The 13,701-nt window shown below is 43.0% G+C and overlaps 1 protein-coding gene across 1 annotated transcript in view; it reads left to right on the forward strand.

Annotated features, from left to right (window-relative positions):
- Nucleotides 1–13,701, forward strand: part of LOC121581239 (DENN domain-containing protein 2A-like) — a 77,121-nt gene that overhangs the window by 50,536 nt on the left and 12,884 nt on the right. Inside the window, exons 13-15 of the mRNA XM_041896728.2 lie at nucleotides 1,312–1,489; nucleotides 1,640–1,681; nucleotides 1,827–1,935. Of these exons, the coding sequence (XP_041752662.2) occupies nucleotides 1,312–1,489; nucleotides 1,640–1,681; nucleotides 1,827–1,935 (329 nt within the window). The remainder of the gene's footprint in view (nucleotides 1–1,311; nucleotides 1,490–1,639; nucleotides 1,682–1,826; nucleotides 1,936–13,701) is intronic.

The raw sequence follows: 13,701 nt of genomic DNA on the forward strand, positions 1-13,701 counted from the left end.
TGTCTTTCTTCCATTTGCGAATAATCGCACCAACTGTTTTCACCTTCTCACCAAGCTGCTTGGCGATGGTCTCGTAGCCCATTCCAGCCTTGTGTAGGTCTACAATCTTGTCCCTGACATTCTTGGAGAGCTCTTTGGTCTTGGCCATGGTGGAGAGTTTGGAATCTGATTGATTGATTGCTTCTGTGGACAGGTGTCTTTTATACAGGTAACAAACTGAGATTAGGAGCACTCTTTAAGGAGCACCCTTTAAGAGTGTGCTCCTAATCTCAGCTCGTTATCTGTATAAAAGACACCTGGGAGCCAGAAATCTTTCTGATTGAGAGGGGGTCAAATACTTTTTTCCCTCATTAAAATGCAAATCAATTTATAACATTTTTGACTTGCGTTTTTCTGGATTTTTTTGTTATTATTCTGTCTCTCACTGTTCAAATAAACCTACCATTATAGACTGATCATTTCTTTGTCAGTGGGCAAACGTACAAAATCAGCAGGGGATCAAATACTTTTTTCCCTCACTGTATGTGGCATCAATATGAGTCATTACAATGTATTCTAGTGTCAAAATTGACTACAAAGTGTAAATAGATAAAACGTGTACTACAAAGTGTAAATATTGGGATGCAAACCAAAAATTGAATACATTTCAACTATATGGTACAGGTGTTTTCTTTTTTTTGTTGCCCATAACCATGTGTGTGAGGTGTATACTTTTGTTTCAAAGTAGATTTGACTACCAAGAAACAATCTGTGTGACCCTGATTTAGCCCACTGCAGTAAAATGTTATTAATGAGACAACTAAAAGGTGTGCAACCATTTACATTGTGTAATTTATTGACGGTCCTTAACTAGCCCCGAGCTAGACTGTCCAAAGTCAAACCAACTCTGCCACGGTCGCACACCAGCAGGCTGAAGCTAATTGTGGAAAGAAGTTGCCTAGCCTAGGCAACTTCAAGACACAAGGTTAGACTGTTTAAAGTTATCTAGAAGGGTGAGAGACTGTAACTGTGTACTGTTTTGGCACAGTGAATGTACAAACGCTTGCCACGTACGAACACACACACACACACACACACACACACACACACAAGACAACTCTCCTTTGGCTACAGTCATGGCCGCTGAATTTCTTAATGAGTAAGCTAAAAAACTAGGCCAAATCAGTATGTTCAGCCCCATTTAATGAACCTTTTTTAGTATGCAGCAAAGAATACAGTGAGTATACCATGAAACCTGTTGTGATTCAACTTGGAGGATAAATAACTAACTGTTAGATAACTTGAATCACTTACCATTTCTCTTCTCTGCAGTACTCTGTCTCAGTGCTGCCATGCAGTGGTGGCTCTACTCTACCCGTTCACCTGGCAGCACACCTACATCCCCGTGCTGCCCCCTGCCATGCTGGACATAGTGTGTACCCCCACCCCCTTCATCGTAGGGCTACTGTCCAGCACCCTCCCACAGCTCACAGAGCTACCCCTAGAGGAGGTGAGAATACAACCCCTGTCTGGTGCTCAAATCTCAACAGGAGAATATACAGTATGTACTGTCGATATGTTTTGGGGTGCTGTAATCCACAAGGAATTGAAGTTTGATGGCCAGGACTCACACACCCTATCTGCTTTCCCTCCTCCACAGGTGCTGGTGGTTGACCTTAGAAACAGTCGCTTCCTCAGACAGGTACTGTTACTTCACAGATTACCCTGAAATACACAGATTTAGCCTAGTCCTGGACTCAAATGCAGCTTCATTATGTTCACTTCATCTAAGTCTGTGATATTTAGCTAATCATGTATATTGTGTTTCTCTTGAATGTCCATGTCAGCTGGATGATGAGGACTCTATCCTGCCTTCTAAACTCCAGTCAGCCCTAGAGACAGTCCTGGAGAGGAGGAGAGAACTGGCGTCAGAGCGAGGAGGACACAGTCCGAATGGTACAATTATATATTATACTGTTGTGATAACCTGCGCGACTGCTGCAGTCGAGAGCGAGAGAGAGAAAATAGTCTCCTTTGATTACTTGTGATTGGCCGACAACAACAACAAGCTACACACGCCATTCTTGTGAAAAGCCTGAGCAGCAGCATAAAGTGGGACTACCCTCTGGCTCTGTGTGTGACGTGGCAAACAAGTTAGGAGATCAATGGAAGATGGAATTCAAATGACAGAATTAAAGTTAAATGAGAAGGATAGGCTACAACGACCAAGAGCCAACAGGTAGGCTGGTACTTAATACTCTGAATGGAGTTGTTGTTGTAATTGTGTAGGACGGAGAAAGAGCAGCCTATGTAGCCTCAGTTAGCCTACCCTGCTAGCTAGCTAGGTAACTAGTTAGCTTATGTAGCTTTTCTTCTGGGTTTGATGCAGTCAAAAAAGGTACTATGTAATCAGATTGATGATAAATAACCTACTTTGGCAGCTTGAAGTTAGAAACTAGTGCGAGTCAGCTTGGTTGCTGCTGTCTCTCTCTCCCTCGGCTCTCGGCTCGTGCATTAACGGCTTAAGTTAATAGCCTACCTTAAAACTTCAATTAAATGCAGAGTCTCAAATAGCCGACTGTCCCTTTTAATAGCCGGACAGCGGCACACATTTCAGCAAATAAACACCTGTTTCAAATAAACGCTGGCATTTCGCCCTCTAGTGGTGAAAGCAAAGAGGAGGATAATTATTCTGTCAAGGAAAAAAAAAATGTCTTCTCGAAATAGAGGCATACTAAGACAAAAGAAACGTGACAGTTTATAAATGATAACACATTAGTGCAGGAAATGATAGTCCCGTGTGGCTCAGTTAGTAGCGCATGGTGCTTGCAACGCCAGGGTTGTGGTTTTGATTCCCACGGGGGAATATACTTCTCCTGGGCTAAGAAACTCAAAAGGGGTGATAATATTAATTATCAGTAATTTCGATCTGAATGTGCAAATTGTCCAAACAGATACGCAAGGTAGATGGATTATTTTAAATATGTTATTGGACCATAAACAAATACGTCTCATTAACCTTTACGGACCAAATAATGATGATCCACACTTCTTTGAAAAGATATATAATAAATTATCGACCTTGCAAGCAATTCAAGACTCTATTATTATGATGGGAGATTATAATACTGTTTTAAATACCTCAATGGACCGTAAAGGAAATCACACTACAAACAATCACCCTCATGCTCTTAAGGAAATAGTGAAGGTCATGGATACATTGGAACTAGTAGATATATGGAGGCTTAAATATCCTGATCTAGTGAGATATACACTGCTCAAAAAAATAAAGGGAACACTAAAATAACACATCCTAGATCTGAATGAATGAAATAATCTTATTAAATACTTTTTTCTTTACATAGTTGAATGTGCTGACAACAAAATCACACAAAAATTATCAATGGAAATCAAATTTATCAACCCATGGAGGTCTGGATTTGGAGTCACCCTCAAAATTAAAGTGGAAAACCACACTACAGGCTGATCCAACTTTAATGTAATGTCCTTAAAACAAGTCAAAATGAGGCTCAGTAGTGTGTGTGGCCTCCACGTACCTGTATGACCTCCCTACAACGCCTGGGCATGCTCCTGATGAGGTGGCGGATGGTCTCCTGAGGGATCTCCTCCCAGACCTGGACTAAAGCATCCGCCAACTCCTGGACAGTCTGTGGTGCAACGTGGCGTTGGTGGATGGAGCGAGACATGATGTCCCAGATGTGCTCAATTGGATTCAGGTCTGGGGAACGGGCGGGCCAGTCCATAGCATCAATGCCTTCCTCTTGCACGAACTGCTGACACACTCCAGCCACATGAGGTCTAGCATTGTCTTGCATTAGGAGGAACCCAGGGCCAACTTCACCAGCATATGGTCTCACAAGGGGTCTGTGGATCTCATCTCGGTACCTAATGGCAGTCAGGCTACCTCTGGCGAGCACATGGAGGGCTGTGCGGCCCCCCAAAGAAATGCCACCCCACACTATGACTGACCCACCGCCAAACCGGTCATGCTGGAGGATGTTGCAGGCAGCAGAACGTTCTCCACGGCGTCTCCCTACTCTGTCACGTCTGTCACATGTGCTCAGTGTGAACCTGCTTTCATCTGTGAAGAGCACAGGGCGCCAGTGGCGAATTTGCCAATCTTGGTGTTCTCTGGCAAATGCCAAACGTCCTGCACGGTGTTGGGCTGTAAGCACAACCCCCACCTGTGGACGTCGGGCCCTCATACCACCCTCATGGAGTCTGTTTCTGACCGTTTGAGCAGACACATGCACATTTGTGGTCTGCTGGAGGTCATTTTGCAGGGCTCTGGCAGTGCTCCTCCTGCTCCTCCTTGCACAAAGGCGGAGGTAGCAGTCTTGCTGCTGGGTTGTTGCCCTCTTACGGCCTCCTCCACGTCTCCTGATGTACTGGCCTGTCTCCTGGTAGCGCCTCCATGCTCTGGACACTACGCTGACAGACACAGCAAACCTTCTTGCCACAGCTCGCATTGATGTGCCATCCTGGATGAGCTGCACTACCTGAGCCACTTGTGTGGGTTGTAGACTCCGTCTCATGCTACCACTAGAGTGAAAGCACCGCCAGCATTCAAAAGTGACCAAAACATCAGCCAGGAAGCATAGGATCTGAGAAGTGGTCTGTGGTCACCAACTGCAAAACCAGTCCTTTATTGGGGGTGTCTTGCTAATTGCCTATAATTTCCACCTGTTGTCTATTCCATTTGCAGAAACAGCATGTGAAATTTATTGTCAATCAGTGTTGCTTCCTAAGTGGACAGTTTGATTTCACAGAAGTGTGATTGACTTGGAGTTACATTGTGTTGTTTAAGTGTTCCCTTTATTTTTTTGAGCAGTGTACATGGTGGAGACTCAATCAAGCTAATAGTCTTGACTACTTTCTTATGTCATTCTCGTTGGCACCAAAAGTTAAAAAAGTATTGATAGGGGACAGAATGCGGTCTGACCATCATATAATTGGCATATACGGTGGGGAGAACAAGTATTTGATACACTGCCGGTTTTGCAGGTATTCCTACTTACAAAGCATGTAGAGGTCTGTAGTTTTTATCATAGGTACACTTCAACTGTGAGAGACGGAATCTAAAACAAAAATCCAGAAAACCACATTGTATGATTTTTAAGTAATTAATTTGCATGTTATAAGTATTTGATACATCAGAAAAGCAGAACTTAATATTTGGTACAGAAACCTTTGTTTGCAATTACAGAGATCATACGTTTCCTGTAGGTCTTGACCAGGTTTGCACACACTGCAGCAGGGATTTTGGCCCACTCCTCCATACAGACCTTCTCCAGATCCTTCAGGTTTCGGGGCTGTCGCTGGGCAATACGGACTTTCAGCTCCCTCCAACGATTTTCTATTGGGTTCAGGTCTGGAGACTGGCTAGGCCAATCCAGGACCTTGAGATGCTTCTCACGGAGCCACTCCTTAGTTACCCTGGCTGTGTGTTTCGGGTCGTTGTCATGCTGGAAGACCCAGCCACGACCCATCTTCAATGCTCTTACTGAGGGAAGGAGGTTGTTGGCCAAGATCTCGCGATACATGGCCCCATCCATCCTCCCCTCAATACGGTGCAGTCATCCTGTCCCCTTTGCAGAAAAGCATCCCCAAAGAATGATGTTTCCACCTCCATGGTTCACGGTTGGGATGGTGTTCTTGGGGTTGTACTCATGCTTCTTCTTCCTCCAAACACGGCGAGTGGAGTTTAGACCAAAAAGCTCTATTTTTGTCTCATCAGACCACATGACCTTCTCCCATTCCTCCTCTTGATCTTCCAGATGGTCATTGGCAAACCTCAGAAGGGGCTGGCTTGAGGAGGGGGACCTTGCGTGCGCTGCAGGATTTTAATCCATGACGGTGCAGTGTGTTACTAATGGTTTTCTTTGAGACTGTGGTCCCAGCTCTCTGCAGGTCATTGACCAGGTCCTGCCGTGTAGTTCTGGGCTGATCCTTCACCTTCCTCATGATCATTGATGCCCCACGAGGTGAGATCTTGCAAGGAGCCCCAGACCGAGGGTGATTGACCGTCATCTTGAACTTCTTCCATTTTCTAATAATTGCGCCAACAGTTTTATGCCTTCTCACCAAGCTGCTTGCCTATTGTCCTGTAACCCATCCCAGCCTTGTGCAGCTCTACAATTTTATCCCTGATGTCCTTACACAGCTCTCTGGTCTTGGCCATTGTGGAGAGGTTGGAGTCTGTTTGATTGAGTGTGTGGACAGGTGTCTTTTATACAGGTAATATGTTCAAACAGGTGCAGTTAATACAGGTAATGATTGGAGAACAGGAGGGCTTCTTAAAGAAAAACTAACAGGTCTGTGAGAGCCGGAATTCTTACTGGTTGGTAGGTGATCAAATACTTATGTCATGCAATAAAATGCAAATTAATTACTTAAAAATCATACAATGTGATTTTCTGGATTTTTGTTTTAGATTCCGTCTCTCACAGTTGAAGTGTACCAATGATAAAAATTACAGACCTCTACATGCTTTGTAAGTAGGAAAACCAGCAAAATCGGCAGTGTATCAAATACTTGTTCTCCCCACTGTACATTACTCTTACTGAATTTCCACGTGGGCGAGGATATTGGAAATGTAATCAAAGCCTATTGGATGATAACTTGTTTTTAACTAGAACAGAGGAATTTATAACTGATTTTTTCCGACATAACATAGGTACAGCAAATCCCCATAATATCTTATGTTTCACCGAGTCGTGGCTGAACGACGACATGGATAACATACAGCTAGCGGGCTATACGCTACATCGGCAGGATAGAACGGCTGACTCCGGTAAGACAAGGGGTGGCGGTCTGTGTATATTTGTAAACAACAGCTGGTGCACAAAATCAAATACTAAGGAAGTCTCGAGGTTTTGCTTGCCTGAGGTAGAGTATCTCATGATAAGCTGTAGACCACACTATTTACCAAGAGAGTTTTCATCTATATTTTTCATAGCTGTCTATTTACCACCACAAACCAATGCTGGCATGAAGATTGCACTGAATGAGCTGTATAAGGCAATAAATCAACAGGAAAACACTCATCCAGATGCAGCGCTCCTAGTGGCCGGGGACTTTAATGCAGGGAAACTTAAATCCGTTCTACCTAATTTCTACCAGCATGTTAAATGTGCAACCAGAGGAAAAAAACTCTAGACCACCTTTACTCCACACACAGAGACGCATACAAAGCTCTCCCTCGCCCTCCATTTGGCAAATCTGACCATAACTCTATCCTCCTGATTCCTGCTTATAAGCAAAAACTAAAGCAGGAAGCACCAGTGACTCGGTTAATAAAAAAGTGGTCCGATGATGCAGATGCTAAGCTACAGGACTGTTTTGCTAGCACAGACTGGAACATGTTCCGGGATTCTTCAGATAGCATTGAGGAGTACACCACATCAGTCACTGGCTTCATCAATAAGTGCATCGATGATGTCGTCCCCACAGTGACCGTACGTACATACCCCAACCACAAGCCATGGATTACAGGAATCATCCGCACTGAGCTAAAGGGTAGAGCTGCCGCTTTCAAGGAGCGGGACTCTAACCCGGACGCTTATAAGAAATCCTGCTATGCCCTCCGTCGAACCATCAAACAGGCAAAGAGTCAATACAGGACTAAGATTGAATCGTACTACACTGGCTCTGACGCTCGTCGGATGTGGCAGGGCTTGAAAACTATTACAGACTACAAAGGGAAGCACAGCCGCGAGCTGCCCAGTGACACAAGACTTCCAGACGAGCTAAACCACTTCTATGCTCGCTTCGAGGCAAGCAACACTGAAGTATGCATGAGAGCACCAGCTGTTCCGGATGACTATGTGATCATGCTCTCCGTAGCCGATGTGAGTAAGACTTTTAAGCAGGTCAACATTCACAAGGCCGCAGGGCCAGACGGATTACCAGGACGTGTACTCCGAGCATGTGCTGACCAACTGGCAAGTGTCTTCACTGACATTTTCAACATGTCCCTGACTGAGTCTGTAATACCAACATGTTTCAAGCAGACCACCATAGTCGCCGTGCCCAAGGACTCTAAGATAACCTGCCTAAATGACTACCGACCCGTAGCACTGACGTCTGTAGCCATGAAGTGCTTTGAAAGGCTGGTCATGGCTCACATCAACAGCATTATCCCAGAAACCCTAGACCCACTCCAATTTGCATACCGCCCCAACAGATCCACAGATGATGCAATCTCTATTGCACTCCACACTGCCCTTTCCCACCTGGACAAGAGGAACACCTACGTGAGAATGCTATTCATTGACTACAGCTCAGCATTCAACACCATAGTGCCCTCTAAGCTCATCACTAAGCTAAGGATCCTGGGACTAAACGCCTCCCTCTGCAACTGGATCCTGGACTTCCTGACGGGCCGTCCCCAGGTGGTAAGGGTAGGTAACAACACATCTGCCACACTGATCCTCAACACGGGGGCCCCTCAGGGGTGCGTGCTCAGTCCCCTCCTGTACTCCCTGTTCACCCATGACTGCATGGCCAGGCACGACTCCAACACCATCATTAAGTTTGCCAACGACACAACAGTGGTAGGCCTGATCACCGACAACGATGAGACAGCCTATAGGGAGGAGGTCAGAGACCTGGCCGTGTGGTGCCAGGATAACAACCTCTCCCTCAACGTGACCAAGACAAAGGAGATGATTGTGGACTACAGGGAAAAAAAGAGGACTGAGCACGCCCCCATTCTCATCGACGGGGCTGTAGTGGAACAGGTTGAGAGCTTCAAGTTCCTTGGTTTCCACATCACCAACGAACTATCATGGTCCAAACACACCAAGACAGTCGTGAAGAGGGCACGACAAAGCCTATTCCCCCTCAGGAGACTGAAAAGATTCGGCATGGGTCCTCAGATCCTCAAAAAATTCTACAGCTGCACCATCGAGAGCATCCTGACTGGTTGCATCACCGCCTGGTATGGCAACTGCTTGGCATCTGACCGCAAGGCACTACAGAGGGTAGTGCGTACGGCCCAGTACATCACTGGGGCCAAGCTTCCTGCCATCCAGGACCTCTATACCAGGCGGTGTCAGAGGAAGGCCCTCAAAATTGTCAAAGACTCCAGCCACCCTAGTCATAGGCTGTTCTCTCTGCTACCGCACGGCAAGCGGTACCAGAGTGCCAAGTCTAGGTCCAAAAGACTTCTCAACAGCTTCTACCCCCAAGCCATAAGACTCCTGAACAGCTAATCATGGCTACCCGGACTATTTGCACTGCCCCCCCACTCCATCCTTTTTCGCTGCTGCTACTCTGTTAATTATTTATGCATAGTCACTTTAACTCTACCCACATGTACATATTACTTCAACTAGCCGGTGCCCCCGCACATTGACTCTGCACCGGTACCCCCCTGTATATATAGCCTCCCTACTGTTAATTTATTTAACTTCTGCTCTTTTTTTCTCAACACTTTTTTTGTTGTTGTTTTTTAAAACTTTTTTGTTAAAAATAAATGCACTGTTGGTTAAGGGCTGTAAGTAAGCATTTCACTGTAATGTCTGCACCTGTTGTATTCGGCGCATGTGGCAAATAAAATTTGATTTGATTTGTCTGGGACACCTTTTAGTGTGCCTTTAGAGGCCATGCAATTCAGTACTCATCTCGAAAACAAAAGCAATTTAGGTCAAAAGAGTCCACACTAACAAAGGAAATAGAAGGTCTTTCAGAACAGATAGATAGCACTAAAAACTCTAACATAGAGGCTCAGTATAAATTAGGGGAAAAACAAAAAGAAATGGAGAAACTTATTAAAGAAAGATCAAGTGTAATATATTATAAAAATAAAGCAAACTGGATGGAATATGGGGAAAGTCTTCAACATAGGAATGCTACCAAAAATAATTTATTGAAACTGGTGACAAATGACGGAGTCACCCATGATTCATCAAATTATATTTTGAAGGAGGAAACAAAGTACTTTAAGCATATGTTTTCGTTTCAGTTGCCTCCATCTCCTCTAACTGAAGCAAATTGTAGAGATTTTTTTAACAGCCATGCAGAAAGACTCATGTGAACGTGAAATTACAGAGGGGGAACTTCTGGATGCAATTAAAGACTTTAAGTCCGGGAAAACACCAGGGTTGGATGGCATACCATCTAGGTATACCAAACCTTTTTTGATATACTCAGAGGACCGTTATTAGCATGTTTTAACCACTCCTATGTAAATGGTAGATTATCAGACACTCAAGAAGAAGGCCTGATTTCATTATTACGGAAACAGGATCCAGTCCATTTAAAAAATTGGCGGCCTCTTACACTTCAGTGTTGTGATGCAAAAATTCTAGCAAAATGTATAGTGCATAGAATTAAAAAGGTATTGTCGGAAAATATTCATTCTAATCAGACAGGTTTAATACATGGGCAATACATTGGAGATAATATAAGGCAAGTACTGGAAACAATAGAACACTATGAAAAATCTGGGAAGCCAGGCCTACTATTCATTGCAGACTTCGAAAAGGCATTTGATATAGTACGACTGGGGTTTATATATAAATGCCTGGAGCATTTCAATTTTGGACAATCTCTTATAAATTGGGTTAAAATCATGTATAGTAACCCTAGGTGTAAAATAGTAAATAATGGCTATTTCTCAGAAAGTTTTAAACTGTCAAGAGGAGTGAAACAAGGTTGTCCACTATCGGCATATCTATTTATTATTGCCAACAAGATGTTAGCTATTTAAATCAGATCCAACAATAATATCAAGGGATTAGAATCCAGGGCTTAAAAACAAAGGTGTCATTGTACACTGATGATTCATGTTTTCTTTTAAATCCACAACTTGAATCCCTCCACAGCCTCATAGAGGATCTAGATACATTTTCTAACCTGGATTGCAACCAAATTATGATAAATGTACTATATTACGTATTGGATCACTAAAAAATACAATTGTTACATTACCATGTAGTTTACCAATAAAACGGTCTGATGGTGGTGTGGATATACTCGGAATACATATCCCAAATGAAATACAGTGGGGGAAAAAAGTATTTAGTCAGCCACCAATTGTGCAAGTTCTCCCACTTAAAAAGATGAGAGAGGCCTGTAATTTTCATCATAGGTACACGTCAACTATGACAGACAAATTGAGATTTTTTTTCTCCAGAAAATCACATTGTAGGATTTTTAATGAATTTATTTGCAAATTATGGTGGAAAATAAGTATTTGGTCACCTACAAACAAGCAAGATTTCTGGCTCTCACAGACCTGTAACTTCTTCTTTAAGAGGCTCCTCTGTCCTCCACTCGTTACCTGTATTAATGGCACCTGTTTGAACTTGTTATCAGTATAAAAGACACAGGTCCACAACCTCAAACAGTCACACTCCAAACTCCACTATGGCCAAGACCAAAGAGCTGTCAAAGGACACCAGAAACAAAATTGTAGACCTGCACCAGGCTGGGAAGACTGAATCTGCAATAGGTAAGCAGCTTGGTTTGAAGAAATCAACTATGGGAGCAATTATTAGGAAATGGAACACATACAAGACCACTGATAATCTCCCTCAATCTGGGGCTCCACGCAAGATCTCACCCCGTGGGGCCAAATGATCACAAGAACGGTGAGCAAAAATCCCAGAACCACACAGGGGGACCTAATGAATGACCTGCAGAGAGCTGGGACCAAAGTAACAAAGCCTACCATCAGTAACACACTACGCCGCCAGGGACTCAAATCCTGCAGTGCCAGACGTGTCCCCCTGCTTAAGCCAGTACATGTCCAGGCCCGTCTGAAGTTTGCTAGAGTGCATTTGGATGATCCAGAAGAGGATTGGGAGAATGTCATATGGTCAGATGAAACCAAAATATAACTTTTTGGTAAAAACTCAACTCGTCGTGTTTGGAGGACAAAGAATGCTGAGTTGCATCCAAAGAACACCATACCTACTGTGAAGCATGGGGGTGGAAACATCATGCTTTGGGGCTGTTTTTCTGCAAAGGGACCAGGATGACTGATCTGTGTAAAAGAAAGAATGAATGGGGCCATGTATCGTGAGATTTTGAGTGAAAACCTCCTTCCATCAGCAAGGGCATTGAAGATGAAACATGGCTGGGTCTTTCAGCATGACAATGATCCCAAACACACCGCCCGGGCAACGAAGGAGTGGCTTCGTAAGAAGCATTTCAAGGTCCTGGAGTGGCCTAGCCAGTCTCCAGATCTCAACCCCATAGAACATCTTTGGAGGGAGTTGAAAGTCCGTGTTGCCCAGCGACAGCCCCAAAACATCACTGCTCTAGAGGAGATCTGCATGGAGGAATGGGCGAAAATACCAGCAACAGTGTTTGAAAACCTTGTGAAGACTTACAATAAACGTTTGACCTGTGTCATTGCCAACAAAGGGTATGTAACAAAGTATTGAGAAACTTTTGTTATTGACCAAATACTTATTTTCCACCATATTTTGCAAATAAATTCATAAAAAATCCTACAATGTGATTTTCTGGATTTTTTTCCCTCATTTTGTCTGTCATAGTTGACGTGTACCTATGATGAAAATTACAGGCCTCTCTCATCTTTTTAGGTGGGAGAACTTGCACAATTGGTGGCTGACTAAATACTTTTTTCACCCACTGTAAACTATCTCACTCCAAAAAAATGTAATAGAAAGTTAGCAAAAATAGATAAGATCTTGCTACCATGAAAGGTAAATATCTGTCAATTTGTGGAAAAATCACACTGACTAACTCTTTAGTATTATCCCAATTTACCTATTTGCTTATGGTCTTGCCTACGCCTAGCGAAAGCCAGACAAAATTAAACGGGCCTATTTATATAATGAATATGAATTAGGAGGACAGAAATAATTAAATATTAAAGCATTTGATCTATCACTAAAAGCTTCAGTCATACAAAAATTATACTTAAATCCGAACTGGTTCTCTAGCAAACTAGTAAGATTGTCTCACCCAATGTTCAAGAACGGACTTTTTCCCTTTATTCAGATTACAACCCCTCACTTTCAGGTATTTGAAAAGGAAATCATCTCCGAAATATTACTATTTCTAAAACAAGCCATAGAAAGTTGGGTGCAATTTCAATTTAATCCTCCAGAAATGACAGAACAAATATTGCAAAAAATATTGTGGTTAAACTCAAATATACTAATTGATTAAAAAAAACTTTTCTTTTTTGAGAAAAAAAATAAAAAAGGTATAATCTTCGTAAATGATATTATCGGTAGGAATGGTGGAGTTATGTCGCACATGCAGCTAACAAAAACATATGGAAATGTCTGCTCTACTCAAAATTACTACCAAATAATTGCAGCCTTACCACAAAAATGGAAGAGGAAAGTGGAAGGAGGAAAAAGTAAGGAACTTGTCTGTCAGCCTTGCATTAAAGAACATAATTGGTTAAAGAAAATTGTGATAACTAAAAGAGTTTACCAGTTTCATTTAAGGACCAAAAGACTGACAGCCATCCCATATAGATTGCAAAATAGTTGGGAAGAGATTTTGAAATACCGATTACATGGCATAGTGTTTATGAACTGATACGCAAAACGATGCCGGATGCAAAACTTAGAATTTTTCAATTTAAATTATTGTATAAAATTCTTGCTACCAATAGAATGTTATTTGATACAATCTTCCCAGCTCTGCAGATTTGGCTGTGAAGAAACAGAATCATTAGATCATTTGTTTTGGGACTGTCCATTTGTAGCT

The sequence above is a fragment of the Coregonus clupeaformis genome, chromosome 14 (assembly GCF_020615455.1).
Source record: "Coregonus clupeaformis isolate EN_2021a chromosome 14, ASM2061545v1, whole genome shotgun sequence".
In the NCBI taxonomy this organism is placed as follows: domain Eukaryota; kingdom Metazoa; phylum Chordata; class Actinopteri; order Salmoniformes; family Salmonidae; genus Coregonus; species Coregonus clupeaformis.